Source organism: Arachis ipaensis, chromosome B3 (genome assembly GCF_059453495.1).
Source record: "Arachis ipaensis isolate K30076 ecotype BB chromosome B3, ASM5945349v1, whole genome shotgun sequence".
Lineage (NCBI taxonomy): Eukaryota > Viridiplantae > Streptophyta > Magnoliopsida > Fabales > Fabaceae > Arachis > Arachis ipaensis.
This window is the reverse complement of record NC_142438.1, coordinates 146,115,042-146,133,657: the sequence shown is the minus strand read 5'-3', so window position 1 is coordinate 146,133,657 and position 18,616 is coordinate 146,115,042. Positions and strand designations below refer to the sequence as shown.

The 18,616-nt window shown below is 33.6% G+C and overlaps 2 protein-coding genes across 2 annotated transcripts; one reads left to right on the top strand and one right to left on the bottom strand.

The window, feature by feature from the left end:
- The first annotated feature begins 2,742 nt into the window (after positions 1 to 2,742).
- On the top strand, positions 2,743 to 5,809 carry LOC107632052 (pyruvate dehydrogenase E1 component subunit beta-3, chloroplastic). Its single transcript, XM_016335690.3, has 4 exons — positions 2,743 to 3,276; positions 3,424 to 3,518; positions 3,631 to 3,665; positions 4,724 to 5,809. Exons 1-4 carry the CDS (start codon positions 3,168 to 3,170, stop codon positions 5,694 to 5,696), a joined length of 1,212 nt encoding a protein of 403 aa, XP_016191176.1. The 5' UTR covers positions 2,743 to 3,167; the 3' UTR covers positions 5,697 to 5,809.
- Positions 5,810 to 17,276: 11,467 nt separating this feature from the next.
- LOC148572725 (uncharacterized) lies at positions 17,277 to 17,801 on the bottom strand. Its single transcript, XM_088507719.1, has one exon. It carries the CDS (start codon positions 17,799 to 17,801, stop codon positions 17,277 to 17,279), a length of 525 nt encoding a protein of 174 aa, XP_088363845.1.
- Between the last annotated feature and the right edge of the window lie 815 nt (positions 17,802 to 18,616).

Sequence of the window (18,616 nt, the reverse complement as noted above, 5' to 3'; positions counted from 1 at the left end):
AAAGGAGATCTGAAATAAATCTTTACTTTTTTCTCCAAGTATCTCTCTTAGCCTTTTTTTCTCAATGACTTTTTCTTAATGCCTTTCTTTTATGCCTTTTACAACTGAATAGAAACAAAAAAAGATACAATATACAAATAAAATAATCAACGATAGATCATGAAGGAGATGATGTTAAATAACTCAAACTCTATATGTTGTACCCATATTCCAAGCTCTCAAATGAAGCTATTCATCTTAGCAGAATGCTCCCTTTAGTATAGGTGCAATGCTCTCAATACTTCAAACCTGATTTGTGAGGTTTCTCTCAATTTTTCTTTTGGGTTCTCTCCATGGTTGCAATCTAAAGTGATTTTTCTTTTTGTATGAGTTATGTTTCCTCAGCCTGAGCTTTCTTTCCAAAGTGATGCCGGAGCAAGTAGAGTTAGTAGGTTAATTATATTAGTTAATTGTAATAAGGAATATAAAGCCCATATTATTTAGGATAGTGAACTTTGTGTTATGTTTTAGTTCTATATCGTCTAAGTCATGAAGGCTTTTCCTTCTCCTACTAGTATAAATAACTCATATACCTTTTGTTTATGAAATAGAGTTGAAGTTTATTTGAATATGAAATAAGCTGTGTGCTTATTTTCCTCTAGGCTCTTTGAGAGTAAGAGGTGCATCCTTGGCTTGGCCGACCAAGGTGGGTTTATGGCTATTTTTACCATAGTGGAGTTGCTAACCTTGCCAAGATTGGTGAATCTAAACTATGTCACCATAGTGGGGTTGTTAACCTTGCCAAGATTGGTGGCCCAAGCGACGTCCCGGCGTCACAAAGTCAGCTCCTTGAGTCTTAAGCTAACTAAACTCTTCCTTTCTTTTCTTTAATTAGACTAGAAAATCAGGGATTTTGAATCAGAGTTAAGTCACGCAGCTTCCTTGAAAATAGATCCTCAATGAATTTGATAAATCAAAACTATTAACTTTGTGCTTTAGTCCCAAATTTTAATATTAGCCATTAATTCACAGCAGAAATAAAGTAGTCACTACTTTCTTCTATTTACTCGAAATAGTTGTGCAGAAAGAAGGAGAAATCAACAAGTAATTGACTTGCATGTTAATGGAAGCAAATTACCTTTATTCTCTGATTTAGCTTAACTTGTTTATGCTGAATTTGATTTGACATAGCCTTTCTTATTAGCTTTTTTCTTTCTTTCTCTTTTTGTGCTTAGTAAACAGGTGAGTTTCTTTTTTTTTTTTTCTCTATGCATTACCCGAACTACCATAACACTACTAGCTGAGGGCTGCTTTCCTTTTTTCTGAATGGCACTGGGCTAGTTTTTGGATTCAATTCTATTCAGCAGTCTTGGAAGCACTTAGTTTTTCTAGTTGGGCTGCTTGTCTTCTTTATTTGGGTTGCATAATGAATATGAGTCTGCAACACTAAATAATTTCATTAAATTTCAATTGGGCTTTTAACCCAATCACCAGCATGTTTGTCATAATCAAGTATTGTTATTATTTACTTATCTCAACAATTTCATTTCTCCAAAATAGTCCAATCCGATCCATAAGACTCACATGTTCACAAAAAAATATATTTTTTTACATTGATATTGATTTATAACAATACCTTAAAATAAAATAGATTTAAGAAAAAGCCCCTACCTCAATTAATCGCAATTTACAAAAATTAAAGCATTAAATCCCTTTTCTTTTGATTTGCGACAACAGCAATGACTTCGACCTCTCCCACAGCATGACTTCGATTACTCCTGTAGCAGCCATTCCATCAGACACAGCATGCGGTTACGGTAACTCAACCTTAAGACATTAACGTCACAAAATTCTCAATAACCCATAATAGAACAACAGCAATAAGAATTTCGAAACAAGAACTACTCATTGTACCAAAAAGGAGTAAAAGAATGGAGTAGCTACAGCTCTAGTGACGACATTCGGCGAGTAGAATAGTGGCAGAGAGTTCCGACGGCAACACAGCAGCTCAGTAAGAGCGTATCAGCCCCTCCTTCTTGCATGCAGCAGCGCCAACATCTACCACCGTCACCTCCTCTCTTCCGGTCAAACCAAAACGACGATGGCGGCGGCTTCTGATGAGCTCTAGTTACAGGAGCGGCTTCAACTCTCTCACACTCTGCGTTGGGCGACAGCAACGACGACGAGAATTCTCTCTCTCTCTCTCTCTCTCTCTCTGACGACGGGAGTGAGAGTAGTGAAGTAAGTATGTGGGTGTGTTAGGGATAGGATTTAATTTGGGAATTAAGATTTGACTAGTGTAAAAATTTTAATAAAATTAAAGAACAGAGTAATAATTTAAAAATCTCAATTAGTCCAATAATACTATTTTATGAACATTATTTATTTATAAACTTTCTAATTAATTTTAAGTAATCACTCTAATTTAAAAATTAAAGATAGTCAAATATAATTTTTTTTATTCATAAAATTAAATTCAAAATATCATAATTTTGATTTAATTATTTTTAATAAAAAAATAATTTTTTTAAAAATAATATAAAAATAAATATAATAAATTACAAATAACTCGTTATTTAATTTTCAAAACATAATCATTAAATCATTATTTTGGGTGCGATTTACTTATGAGACCTTGGACTCTTTTATATCAATAGTTAACTTCTTAGAGTGATTTTTCCAAGAATTTATGTTCATTAAAATTGGTAGAGTTTTGGCTTTTTGCCAAAGTTTATCCTCAGCGATGATGGTGTTCGCCTGTTCGGCATACCTAAACCAATGCACTCGTGATTGTTATTGGGCGCATTCATTTTTATATTTTCTGGGGAGAAGAGTCCAACTAGACCTAGTTTTTACATTGAGTCCAAGTTTAAAGAAACCTTAATAGGCCCATTGGGCTAGAAAATAAGCCCAATTTTGGCATGAACATCGAAAGTATCGATCACCGTCCACTGGCGGTGAACACTATGCAACTTGCTTGGTTACTGCTTAATAGCAGCAATCTGTGGTGATGCTAATTGACAAGTAAGAGAGAGAAGAAGAGATGCACAATAATGAAATGAAATAAGCTTTGTGTGGGTTTTCACAACAACACAGACACAGAACGCAACTACTACTAATTACTATAAATCTCCCTTAAATTTATTTTTTAATTTTTGTTGCATTTGGATCGTTTTTGAGGTGATCAAATGGCGACACTTTTCCAGGGAGTGGGAGCTGTGACCCCTTTCTCTGCCTCCAGTTCCTTAGACTCCAACAAGCTCCTCCTTCCTTCTCGCAAATCCCTCTCAATATCAGGTTTCCTACCCTAATTCAACTATCCTTCTTTCAGTTTCAGTTAATGTTGTTTCTTTCAAAATTAAACTCGTGTGTTAAATATTTTACTTTTTCCAGGGCTAGTACTGTGTTTATATGTTGCTTGTTTCATTTTGTGTATTGATTCAGATAGCAGAGGTAGCATATTTGTTTACAGATCTGATGCCTTGAACTTGAAGGCAGCAACTCGTAAGCAAGATTTGTTAATTCCTAATGCAGTTGCCGTGAGTTATCTTCACTTCCATTACATTCCCTTTTTCACTGAATGGCATTTTTTCTTTTCCTACTTTACATAGTTCATCCAGGTTGTAAATTTTGTTGCTTGGTTGTTTGTAGACCAAAGGAGAGACTTCCACATCAGCAAAATCTGGGTATGTCTCTCTCTTCACTCGCTTTACTCATTTTTAAATTATATGATATGAAAAAGTTAGTTGTTATACTTCTGCTGAAAGATTGTGAACAGTTATCTAATATGGTCTAGAGAATCAACTTTTAGGGTAGCTGGTTGGAGAGGAAAAGGCAATGCATTTTAGTATTCTACAATTTACGTGCATTTTATAGTGGAACTCGTGGAAAGTTAGACCTTCGGATATAATAGACCAAGTTTCAAATTACTTGCGATATAATTTTGGGATTCTCACAGTTTATAGATTTTCCAGAACAAAGGGATTGACAGCCAAAAGGCGCTTAGCTTACTGCCTTTCATACACTACAGGTCTACAGCTTTCACATAGACACCAAAGGCATAGCCCAAGAGAAGATTTGTTGCCTCATCAATCAAGAGGAAGCTTCGGGGCCTTTGGACTATATTTGCATTGCCTTAGGATAGCTTACCCCTGGTGGTGGATAGTGTCACAAGTGGGAAACTTAAAATGTATTGAAAGTGGCATGAATGCTATATAGTAGAAAGTGGAGTTAAAGGGTATTCCTGAACTATTGAATGAGTTGAATTTAGTTTTCCGGTTCCCACCTATTAAAATGCGGATAATAACATTGCATACTCGTTGATCTTATTTATCAAGGCTCTATGTTAAACTTTCAACGAAGTTGTCAACTTTTTCATAGTCACAACTCATGTTCACCAAGCCCCATGAGTTTCAAAATTTTGTGGTACTGATTACTCAAAAAGGGTTCTGGAACTGGAAGCCACATAAAGTAGTTTTTCTTGTTGATTTTTTGCATATAACAACTTATTCCTTTGGGTGTTTTCTGCTCCTGTTGTAACATAAAGAAGGGAAGGACTGGTGGCCCATGATGAAGGTTTAAAAAATGAAAAACTTTGGGACATCCTTTTGAAAATTTGGAACAACAGTCTGTACATTAGTTTAACTTGCTAAAACAAAAGTTTGCTTGCAAATTTTCCTTTTACGTCTTTTTTATGAGTTATGATCAATAATGACGGATGGCCGGATATGCTTTTTACTTTCAGGCACGAACTTCTCCTTTTCGAAGCCCTCCGTGAAGGTTTGGAAGAAGAGATGGAGAGGGATCCTCGCGTATGTGTCATGGGCGAAGATGTTGGTCATTATGGAGGATCTTACAAGGTGACTAAAGGCCTTGCTGAAAAGTATGGGGACCTGAGAGTTTTGGACACCCCTATTGCTGAGAACTCCTTCACTGGCATGGGCATTGGAGCTGCAATGACGGGTCTGAGGCCAATTGTTGAGGGTATGAACATGGGATTTTTGCTCCTGGCATTTAACCAGATCTCTAATAATTGCGGCATGCTTCATTACACATCTGGAGGTCAGTTTACAATACCAATTGTCATTCGTGGGCCTGGTGGAGTAGGGCGGCAACTTGGAGCAGAGCACTCGCAGCGACTGGAATCATATTTTCAGTCAATCCCTGGGATCCAAATGGTTGCTTGCTCAACCCCTTACAATGCTAAGGGCTTGATGAAAGCTGCTATCCGAAGCGAGAACCCTGTGATACTTTTCGAGCATGTATTGCTTTATAACCTCAAGGAGAGAATTCCAGATGAAGAGTATGTATTATCACTCGAAGAAGCCGAGATGGTTAGGCCCGGGGAGCATGTCACAATATTAACCTACTCCAGAATGAGGTATCATGTGATGCAAGCTGCCAAGACATTAGTGAACAAGGGGTATGACCCTGAAGTAATCGATATCAGGTCCTTAAAACCATTTGATCTTTACACTATTGGATGTTCAGTGAAGAAGACACATCGTGTGTTGATTGTGGAAGAGTGCATGCGAACAGGCGGCATCGGCGCCAGCTTGACAGCTGCCATTACCGAGAATTTCCATGACTACTTGGATGCTCCTATAGTATGCCTATCCTCTCAGGATGTGCCAACTCCATATGCTGGAACATTGGAGGAATGGACAGTGGTTCAACCTGCTCAGATTGTCTCAGCAGTTGAGCAGCTATGCCAGTGATACCTTCATAAATACATTACCTTCCAATTAGAAATGCTTTTGGTACAGCTATTCTGCTTGTTAAATGTTAAATGTTAAATGTTAATTCGGCTACAAAGTGTTTACCCCAAGAATATTTGCAACTGTTGAGTCAGTCCCAGCCCAGTATTCTCAATCAGTTAATCTGCATCGTTGCATTTTTTTTGGGTAGCATTTTTGTCGAATGTACGGTGTTACATGATTCATCAACAAAAATCAAACCGTTTCACATAAAAATTGCTAGAAGCGCCGGTGAATTGAATTTAGATAACTATCAAAGCTATTTTTCTTTTTTCACTATAAACCTTTTTGAAGACCATTTGATTTTGAGTTGCACTACAAAAAAAAAGGTTAAAATAATCAATGGTGAAAATGTGAACATCATATATATTGGGGTCAACACGAATTCATTTTTTTGGACAGCGCAAGGTCAAATGTTCAATTTGTTTTTGGTCGTGGCAAATGTTCAATGTAAACATGAGAGGATCAAAGTATGTTTTGTAGACTCTTGAGGGGCCTGCAGCCTATGGGCATAGATAAAAACGATGGAGCTTTTGGGCCAATTGTAATACTATTTAATTTCCGTTTTTGGGCCTAAAGCTGTTTTAGTTTCTAGATTTGCTTTGTTTTCATGGGATGCATATACTCGGGTACTTCATTTGTGCTTGATTCCCGTAAGTTTTTCTGTTGAGGCGAAAGTGAAATTATGGAGATCGTTTCATAGAACTTTTTTATTTTTATTCCCAAAGATAAAAGAGTTTTATTTATTAAAAGACATGGAACTTTATTACATAAATTTCATATATGAAAACTCCTATACTTTCGTCCCGACAAACCCACACATACCTAAGGCGTTGAATGTTGGAGATAAAATGAAGGAAATCCCGTAATAATTTCTGAAATTCACGGGATCTTTTATAATGGTCTTCAAAATTTAAATTTTTTTTTTTTGTAATAGTCTCTCAGATACATCTTCAGTCTTCAGACATCATAATAATCTTTGAGATATTTTCGATGCTGAGTCAGCTATTGGAGTGCTAACGTAGTCATTTTTTATCACACTGAAAATTTCCAATGACTAAGTAACGTGACATCATTTCAATTTATACCTAATTTAATCCTTCCTCAATATATAATTCTAATTTTTAATGTATATAGCGCTTATTGTGTTTTTCATCTCGTTCTTCTTCTTTATTTTTTTTTTTTTTATCAATGATTAATGTTGATATTCAGAAACTATGATAGGAGGTGGTAGCACTAAGTCTAACACAAAAACAATGATGCACATTCGAGTTAGTGCTATCACCTCTTATTCTAGTTTTTAAACATTAACAATCATTGATAAAAAAAAAAAGAGAAGAAGAAGAAGAATGAGATGAAAAGCACAATAAGCGTTATGCACATTAGGGATTAGGACTATATATTGAGCGAGAGATCAATTTGAGTATAAATTGAAATAATGTTACGTCACTTAGCCGTTGATCGCGGCATTTGGTGTGACAAAAGATAGCTACATCAGCACTTTAACAGCTGACTCAGTAAGAAAATGACACAGAAACTATTATGATGTTTGAAATTCTATCTAAAAAAACATTATAGAAAAATTTGAATCTTAAGAAAACGTGACATCATATTTATCCTTTCTTATAGTAGAGTAACAGGACAAGTAGATGATTCGTAGAAAGAGGATGATCTTACTGTAGATATAAATAAATAAATAATTAAATACCAGCAACAGAAAAGGAGAACAAGAAAACGTTGAGGGTTAGTTATTTTTGACCCTGTATATAGGGGTGGCAAACGGGCCTAAACCCGCCGGACCGGCCCGCGTAACCCGCCAAAAAAGGCGGGCCGGGCTGGAAAATTGGGACCGCCAAATAGCAAAAGCCCGCTTAACCCGCACCGCTTAAACCGCTGGTTTTGGCGGGCTTTGGCGGGGCGGGGCGGGCTTCCCCGCCGGGCTTAGTCTTTTTTTAGCAAGGGGTATTTTTATAATTTTTTTTACCAAAACCCAACATCCCCAACCCAACTTACAAGAGAATGAAGATGAAAATTGGGTGTTTTAGATTATGTTTGTTTTGTTTGAGACAATATTGTTAATTATGTTTTGGATTATGTTTATTTTGCTTTGGAAACAATATTTATAATTACAAAGACTTTAATGTTTGTGAATACAAAAATTATAATTTGTTTATACTTTTAGAAATTATAATAGTTAAAAGTAAAAAACAAAAGAGATTTTTTTATATCTTTATATATATTATTTAATAGTTAAAAATAAAAATAAAAAAAAAGAGGATATTTGGCGGGCTTAGCCCACCGGCCCGCCAGCCCGCCGTTAGGCGGGGCGGGCTAGGATTCTGGGACCGCCTCACTAGGCGGGGCGGGGCGGGGCGGGGCGGGCTTCCCCGCTTGCCACCCCTACCTGTATATGTATGAAAGAGAACAATTATTATATTTATGTAATAACATATTGCAGGGAAAGGTGATTCGTCTGATTCCAAGTGGTCATAGCAGAGACATGCTTAAACATGTCCTCGTTGATTTTGCAAGTGTGCATGTATGCATGCTAACTGCTAGCAAAGAATCATTATTGCATGCAGGACTACTAATACTTTAATGCAACATACACTGATATGCATGCCTATTAAGATCTATCAGGTCATTCAAGATTCAACCGAAACTGAAACTGTTAGTTATATTATATTTATATGAAAAAAGCTTCATGGGCCAGATGGGCCCTTACCCTTTTCTTCCAATTTATTGGGCAAGTGTCTTTTGCTAAACTAAAGGACACTGAAATCTACCCAGCCCACCCATGTGGAAATTAAAGGCTAATGGAAGGAATAATATCATAATGTAATTGATCAGTTGTCAGTACATGTTTGGATTTGTCGGATCCATCAAGACTCGTAAATGTGTTTCATTCTTGGCCACAAATGTAGTTTTATTAATTACTTAAAATGTGTTTTCCATGTGAAAATGTTTTATGTGCAGCAGCCAGTTATATTTACACTTAATAAGCAAATGTAATTTAACTTTAACACTATTTTTTTTTATTAAGTTGTGCCTATATTGTAAGCTCTTTACGAATCATCACACTTGTAAATTTCTCCTTCCGCATTGATATAACAGAGTTGACTCTCGGTCAATGCAACTACTTGAGCTCTATAAGGATTAAGGGATAAAACTTGAAAGCTCCTCTGAAAAATTCAGTGTATATATATAATTAATTGCAGTTAGATTAATTGACAGAAGACAATGATTTGATCATGCATATTTTCCTGGATTTGGCTTCAATGATTTAAATAATTTATATATTATATTATATAAAAATGCTATTTAATTAATTTGTATAGTAAAATTAACCACTAAAATCAGCCAATTTATGTATAAATATATGTATTGTTTAATTTATTTTCAATATATATTTTATATTTCAACATGTATTTTATACTAATAATTTTGATAATTGATTTTAGTGTACATGTATGTAACGTAGTCGTTTAGACGCATTAATATATAGAATATAATTATAAATTTCTGGTAGGAATTCATCAAGTGGCGTTTTTCTTTTTGTTTAAATGAATTTCCACAACCACTAATAAGATATATTATACCAGCATACAACATTAACTACGATACTACTCCAACAAAGGTTGGGTCATATATCACATTTTAATTTCAGTGCTCAAGACACATACTTCAAGAGATCAGATGTTATATATAGGTCCATGACAACTACTCTAACCACCATGTATTGGAAGAATATAATCAGTACAGTTCCTTGTGTAGAATAACATGCAATTGATGTTGGATCCTGAAGTTGTGATGCAGCCAAATGAGGTATAGTTCTGCAGAATCAGAAGCTTAACAATTACATGCCCCAGTGGAGCCAGTACTCTCTCTGTACTTTTGTATTATTTTAATTTCCACTGATGACCCTTCATTTCATTCTTTCTTTGATTATATATAGAGTAAAAGATAAATAGGTCCTAACCTAACTTTTTTTTCGCGGACATTTTCGTTCCAAGGATTGGAAAATACATTTATGTTCCTGACTCTTTCAAAACGCGGACAAATTTATTCTTCTGTTAAAGTGACTTTGTTGGACTCAACGAAAAACGCTGACGTGACTTCCGTAGCGCTAACCTAGTCATTACGGGAGCACATGTGGCATGTAACTTTTTAAAATAGGACATATTAGTCCTCTCACACCAAAACGTGTAACTTTTCAAAATAGAACATATTAGTCCTTCTACCCAAAACGACGTCGTTTCGTCCAAACCCCCAATCTTTCACATTATGAGCCCTAATCATTTGAAGACAGCATCGTATGCAGAAAATCTTGATCCGATATGATTTGTCTCCTTGGCTTTGTGTGGCTCTAAAGTAAGTAAGTTAAAATTAAAATGTGGTTTACAATTACAACACTCACTTTGTTGACCTAAGCAGCAACACTGTCATCCCAATATTCTTCTTCTCCATCAAAAATCGCTTTGTTTTTATTTTCAATGTACCATGTGCATGTCTTTTCGAAGCTCCAATTTTCATGACTTGTCTTTTTTCATAGTACAAATTACAAAACACAATTTATCTATCATTCGAGTCATGCGAAGGCAACATCTTCTTGGCCCTTGCTACTAATAATATATAAAACAAAAGACAAATTAGCTAGATTGCCGATTTTATAGCACAACAATAATTCAGATCTAAAAAAAATAATAAGAAACTTATTACATGTGATTAATTAATTAATGCTTTCTGCCTATATATACGAATACATGAAGAGAATAAAAAATTAATTAAATCACAAGTTCATATTAGGTGTTCACAAATTCTTGGTGATTTAATTCGAATTCATGCACGCATAAAAAACCTAAGTTCATCGTTATCAACTGCTTGAAACATGCTTCATAAGCTCTTGAAAGCTTCTCACTCTGTGTCTCTCTAGAAAGTGGTACTTTTAGCTTAATTTATGTGCATGAGCATTAACACTAACTCAAAAAATTAATACTTATTATTTAATTTCTAGAGAAATTGAGATCTTTTTATGGATCAGGTGAGTTGCATGCCATAATAATTCCCTAATAATTACTAAGTGACGCCGGGACACGTCGCTTGAGTCACCAATTTTAGCGAGATTAACAACCCCACTATGGTGACATAGTTTAGATTCACCAATTTTGGCGAGGTTAACAACCTCACTATAGTGAAAATAGTCATGAACCCACCTTGGTCGGCCAAGCCAAGGATGCACCTCTTACTCTAAAAGAGCTTAAAGAAAAATAAGTACATATCTTATTTCATATTCAAAAATCAACTTCAACTCTATTTCATAAATAAAAGGTACATGAATTATTTATATTAGTGGGAGAAGGAAAAGCCTTCATAGTTTGGATGATGTGAAACTAATACATAACACAAAATTTACTATCTTAAATAATATGGAACTTGTATTCTCTTTTATAATTAACTAATGTAATTAACCTACTAACTCTACTTGCTCTTGCGTTAATAAAAGTCAGGAGGGATATGTTAATAATATAAGCTTATAATAAGAATCTTTTACTTTAATTTAAAAATATTATTTGTACATTAAAATTAGTCACTAATATGTTTGTATATAAATATATGTGTGGTTAAATTTATTTTTAATATGTATTTATACTTTAACATGTATTTTATTGGTAACTAATTTTAGTAATTAATTTTGACGTATACATATCGTAATCAATTTTAATTTCTTGATGAATAGGACAAAAATACTCATGGATCGGAAGACTCATAGATAGACTCATTTGCTGCCACCATGTATGGTGGTACTTATCTCCCTTTGTCAAACTATATAGTGCATTATGTTTTGGTTTTTGGATCAAATTTGCCGTATTATTTTGTTACTTGTGAGAAACGTAACACAAAACGGGTTATTAGTGTAAGTTGGAGGAAGCAACAAATTCATTCCGTGAAGATCTATCCTAATGTTGCAATAATTAGGACCAGTACGTCCACCACATGGAATTGCTTGCCACATCATGTTCACTTCATTCACGGGCAGATAGGGCTGTTCACATTAAAAAAAAAAAAACAAAACAAAACAAAACACAAATAAACCGATTAACCAGTTAAAAGATTTTAACCAAATTTTCAGTAACAGTTTTTTTAAATGATTAATAAATTATAATCAGTTTTAAAAAGTAGCTAACTAAATTGGTAAAATCAATTAACCAAATCAAATCTGATTTGATAATTTGGAGTTTTAAAGTTAGTTTTTTTAATATAAATGTGTTATATTTTAAATCGATTTTGTAATAGGTAAAAATTGCTAAATTGATTTTTTTGTAAAAATCGCTTTTCAAATGAAAAAAAAAAACTGATTTTTAAATAGAAAAAAATGTTTTATTTAAAACTGATTTTTATTTTTAAAATCAGTTTAAAATAATTTATTTCTTTTATAATATTTTTTAATTTAAAAATCAGTTTAGTACTTTAGTTTACTAACCAAAACAAGATTTCTGAGTAATTGAAATCAATTTTTTTTTTTAACATTAACGATGTACACCCCCTGGCAGATGGTGTATCCATGTATGCTATGCGTTGAAAAGAACCAGCTTGTGGTAAGTGGTAACTATGTTTTCAAAATTATTACGATATGCTATATAAGTGTACGTACCTTGCTTTTCATTTGTTTATTTTTTCTGCGTTAACCAGGATGATGATTATTATTGATGAGCATAAGAAGGCAATTTCATTGCTGGTAAACGACAACGCCACCTTAAAAATTAAGGTGAATTGTCCCTTCTAAAATGCTACATTTTAATCTTTACTGCTAGAATTTTAATTTAATCAACACATTATTGAAAATCTGTTTAAAACGTTAGTTTTCATATCTGATCTCTAACGCCCTTAGACTATATTATTATTTGAAATAATGGAACATAAAAGATTAGAGTAGTGGAATGGAGCTATCGACCCAAAAGAATATAATTATAATTTCACTCCACCTTAAAAACAGTACTATTTATATTCATCATTAATGACTAAAATTAAAGTGAATTTTTTTTAATATTTGCCAAAAAAAAACTTATACTCTAAAATATTTAAAGAATAATAGCAAGAACCATAAATTAGAGTAGTTAAATAATGTTAACAAAAGAGAAAGATACATGTGATGATCACATATCAATGTAAGTTGTTTTTTGTTGGGAATGGTGTTAGACTGTTAGTGTTGTTGTGTTGTGTATGGTTGTTACTTGGATTATATGGTCGATGCATGGGATGCAGTGATGATATGTATTTGTGGTTAGGTACGTGTTGGTGTTGGTGTTGGTGGAAGCTTAGCTTATTTTATTTATATAAACATTTTCTAATAAGTTTTGGACATAATCATATATATCATCATTGTGTTCTTTTCTTCATGTTTATGAAGATGAATGTCCTTCATTCAGGAGTCACCACTGACTTTGATGGCGTAAATAAGTTATTGATGATGTTATGCATGCATGCACCAGCCAACGTGTATATATGTGATTTAGTAAACATTGTATTGTTTTCTTTGTTCTTTTTATTTTTTTTTTTAAAATTAGCACACAACTGCATTCGTACGTAAATTCTTATATTTAATTGTAATTATTTAACATTGGCTACTTAAAAACTGTTTACCTATATTTTTTCATATAATATTTATCGTCATTAGCTCTCTATGATTCATTATCGTTCCTCTGTTGACTACATCGAATAAAATTAAATGCGTCGTATTAGGCTGTATTTAAAACATGATAAAATTGAAATTAATTTAATTTTAAAATTATTTTTTTAAATTGATAAGGAAAAATATTGCGGCTAACATTTTTAACTAACAATTATTAGACTGTCAAAAAATTTAATAAAATAAAATAAAAAAGCATTTTTTAAAATTATCTTTTTATCTATTTTTATTTTTTTCTATACCTTTTCAGCACCACAGTTTCATCCAATTACCATTAGTCTCTAGCCACTGCTGGCCACTCGCCGCCACCTCTGATTACTTTAAATAATCTTAAATTCTTAAATAATAAATATCTAAATTATAAATATTAAATTTTAAAATTTATCAATAAATTATATCTCAAATGATATAATTTTTTTATATTTATCTATAGGCACCTAGAGTTTACGAATACGAGTCTTACTCTTAATTTAAAAAAAAAAGTTTAACTCTAAAATTTAAATTTTATATTCTATATTTGTTTTATTTTCAAATGTTTTTTTAACTTGAATTTCGGGTGATAGCTTCTAAGGTTTTCTCGATTTGTAAATTACATAACTTTATATTATTACGAATATTTAAGATGAAATAATTTCTTAATTTTTATTCTTTGTTTTTGTTTTTTTGACAATATAAAGAGGTAGCATTCTTTTATGAATAGGACCCATGATATTTAAATAAGCCAAATTATATAAACGGAGATGTATCTTTCATCTATACTGTATTTAAATTAGTATGAACTATTTAAGTTAATTCATAAACTATTCTATTACTATTTTTTATATGAGAGTACTCTACTGATCTAAGACTATTAGCTAAATTTAAACAATCACTAATAAATGAATTAAAATAAGTTTTATGGACTTTTTTTTTGTTTTAAAAATTTGAATGACTTCAACATTGTCACTCAATAATTACATTAAAAAAACAACATTTATGGGCCTTCTCTAAGCCCATAAGGCATGCAAGTGCTTCAGATTTATGGAATTGAATGGATAAAAAAGATTTGCATGTGATGCCATAAGAGAGTCTCTATTAGTGTCTCTAAGTGCTACACCAATACCCACTATTACTCCATCATCAATATTGATGGCATCAATATTAAATTTTACCTTTGTGGTGGGTGGTCTCTTCCAACTTTCAGTGCTTATAGTTTCAGGAGGTGATTCTATGATTCCATCAAAATTAAAGGTATGAGTTTTGATGTAATTTTCATGATTTTTTCTTGCCAATTTCACTGCTTCAATTGGGGATCAGTTCTCCTCATTGAACATGTGCCTGTTTTGAGCTTGCCAAAAAGTTAGCATGCTTGTGCAAAGAAGATCCTGCGAGAGTGAATCTAAATTTTTCATCAATTCCTCAATCCATTCACAAGCTTGGACTCTAGGTGGCTCTGATGATCGTATGGCTAAGGGGCTATGATACCAAAAAATTCTAACAAACTCGCAATCTTTAATGAGGTGAGTCTCGGTTTCCTCTTTCTTCCAACATCTTGGACACAGGGATGTGCAATTGACTCCTTTTTTTTTTTACAGATTCAATCGAGTTGGCAGTGAGTTGTTCATCAGCCTCCATGCACAGTTGATTGCTCTGAGGTGTACCTTCGCTTTCCAAAGCCTTTTCTATTTGGATTCTTTTAGGTCTAATGAGATTTCGCTCCTATATCTATTGCTCTGCTCTTTCATAATTCTATGGTATGCATCCCTAACCTTGAACTCTCCATTTCTTATAAATCTCCAATAAAATTCATCTGGTTATGTTATAATTGATAGAAGAATCTGTAGGATTTGTTGAGCTTCAAATTCTATGAATGTGTTTTTAATTTTTCTTAAATCCCATCTGTTCCCTTCATCATTCATCACTTTTCTCACTGTAGTCTCTTTACCTAAGAAATTTATTGGGCTCCAAATTTTGAATCTGTTTTGATTTGGTAGCCATGGCGTTTTCCAAATTTTAATAGATCGGCCATCTCCAATTTTTCATATTCCTCCCATCTGTAGCACTTTCTTTGCATTCCATATACTTCTCCAAGTATAGATTGGTGTGTGTTGATAACTTCAGGAAGTTAGTTCTTGAGTTATATCTGGCTTTGATTAGTCTTACTGCTAGGGAGTTTGATTTTCTCATGAGCCTCCACCCTTGTTTGGCTAGAAGAGCTGAATTGAATGCTTCAAAAATTCTAAATCCTAGGCCTCCCTCCATTTTACTGGTGCACAGTTGGGAATGGATCCTCTTAATTGTTAAAAAAATTTGAGAGAGTAAAGTGTGATCTCTAACCCTTCATTGTTCTCTCTCTCATATTTTTTCTTGGTCCCACTTATAAAATTAATGATGAGAGATCACACTTTACTCCCTCAATTGTTAAAAAAATTGAAAAAATCCATTCCCTGCACACTTTATCCCATTTGATCCAATGAATTTTCCTCTTTTCTTCTTTGCTTCCCCAATAGAATTTTCTAATCGTACCATCTATATGTTGACATATGCTCTTGGGTAATTGAAAACAACCCATTATATATGTTGGAATGGATTGTGCTACTGCTTTAATAAGAGTTTCTTTTTCGACTATTGAAAGGTATATTTCTTTCCAACCCTTAAGTTTCTTCCAAATCCTCTCTTGAATAAAATAAAAAATGTAGGGAGGCCCAAATACTTAGAGTGTTGCTCTACCGCCTTTATCCCTAGACACTCTTAGATGAGATTTTATCTAGTAGTTGGTACGTTTTGGCTAAAGGAGATTTTTAATTTATCAAGGTTGATTCTTTGGCTTGAAACTGTCTGGTACTGGATAAGGACTTCCTTTATTTATTTGTGGTACTTGTCTTGCTACTTTGATCTCTCGTATTATCTTGCCATTTTGAGCCTTGATTAGTAGTCTTGAGAGAACTTCAGCACATAAAACAAATAAGTATGGGGAGAGTAGGTCTTCCTGCCTTAGTCCTCTAGAATGTTTGAAGTTCTTGCTTGGTATACCATTGATTAAGATTGAGAATGACACTGATGAGATACAGTTCCATATGAGATTAACCCATCTTGATGAGAAACCCAAAGAAACCATAACTTCCTTTAGGAAAGGCCATTCAATCTTGTCGTAAGCCTTTGCCATGTCTAATTTTAGCCCAATGTATCCTTTTTGACTTGTTGTTTTCTTCTTTATGTAGTGAAAAATCTCAAATGCTATCAAACCATTATCTATAATTAGCCTATCTTGCACGAAAGCATTTTGGAATTCTCCAATAATATCCGAAAGGATTTGTTTGAGTCTATTCGCAATTGTTTTGGTAACAAGTTTAAAAATTACATTACATAAAGAAATATATCTAAAATCTTTAGTATGACTAGGGTTTTTAATTTTGGAGATCATACAAATATCTGTTGCATTTATGGGTGTGGGATCATCATTATGGTTTAGAATTCTAAGAATTTGATAAGTAACATCGTTACTAACCGTTTTTCATATTTTCTGGTAAAAGAGAGCCGACATTCCATCTAGTTCTAGGGCTTTGGTAGGGTGCATCTGTTTAAGTGCTTGTAGGACTTCCTCAGTTGTGAATTCTTGGTCCAAGAGTTTTCTCTTGGCTGAATCTATCCTCCCTTTTACCATATCAGCCGCTTCATGTATTCCTTTCTCCCTACTCCGACATGAAGAGCTTGTCAAAATACTCCACCATCACCTCCTCCATCTTCTCATCCTCAAAGCTTACCCCCATATCATCTTTGATTGATTTCACATAATTTTTTTTCTTTCTTTGTGATGCTTTCTAGTAGAAGAATTTGGAGTTTCTATCCCCATGTTTGAGCTAATTGATTCTTGATCATTGAGCCCACCAAATTTCTTCTTTAAGTGCTTCATCAAGTTCTACTTCTACCTCTTTGATTTCAAAAGTGTTCCTTTCTCCTGTTTCAGTGTTTAGATGTTGGAGCTTATTTTGTAGAATTCTAATCCTTTTTGGAATGTCTCCGAAATTAGTCTCTCCCCATTTGTCCAATCGGCTGCCACAATTTTTTATCTTAGTCTCAATTGTTCCCTCGCTGCTGTCCCATGCTTCTTTGACCACCTTTTCGCATTCTTCATTACCTAGCCAACATTCCTCAAATATGAACTTGTGGGTAGTCTTCCTTCTTCTTCTTCTTTGTTCACCCATCATATCCACCAAAATAGGGTTGTGGTTGGATTTATAACGGCTCAAATGTTGTATAATGATCTTCATGTATGCTTCTTTCCACTCCATAGTTGCCATTGCTCGATCCAGTCTCTCTTGGATATTGTCCTCTCCCGCTTGTCCATTTGTCCAAGTGAAAGAGTTTCCCACAAAGCCAAGATTCAATAGTTCGTTCATTTGGACCACCTCTTTGAATCCTTGGACTTGTGAAAATGTTATCGAGTTTTCCCTTGCTTCTTACGTTGTCCCATTACTTAGTTGAAGTCTCCAAATATCATCCAAAGCATGTTTGATTCTCTTTCTAACAACCTGAGGAGTTCCCAACTAAGTTGCTTATTCTCCTGCTCTGGCCAGCCATAAAATCCTGTTGCTCTCCATCTCTGTTATATGGAAGTAGAGATAATTCTTATTCTTTGTTGTACCTTAACGTTTGCAGAAAATCAGCTTTTAAGTACTAGTACCAAAATCTATATATGCACGTTATGTCTCCCCTAGTTTTTACATGCACCTATTACTTGTATGTTTGCACATTGCTCTTATTAAACACTTTTTATTATATAACTCCAAATTTTACACATTATAACATCACAAATTCACATATATTATACATTCACACAAACAACATTTTTTGTGAAATGATATTAGACTTGTAATTCAAGTAACTGGTACGAGAAAATTTAAAGAGAGGAAAACTCGTGATATAGCCTTGAACAGAGAAAATAGAAGAGAGTAGAATAAGATTCAAATGAAGAGAGAAAGGAATTTTGATGAGTGATGAACCACTATTATTGAGAATGATTCAATTGATACACTGTATCAAATGTATCAAATGTTATATACAGTATATATAGTTGTACAAAATAGAAAAAGATAAATAACTAATAACTAGTGGAACTAACTAGTGATGTAGTAATTGGATCCAACAGACTTACTAACCTGCCAATTATGTAAATTAACTCTACAACTATACAAAAGAAACTCTAATTGATTGC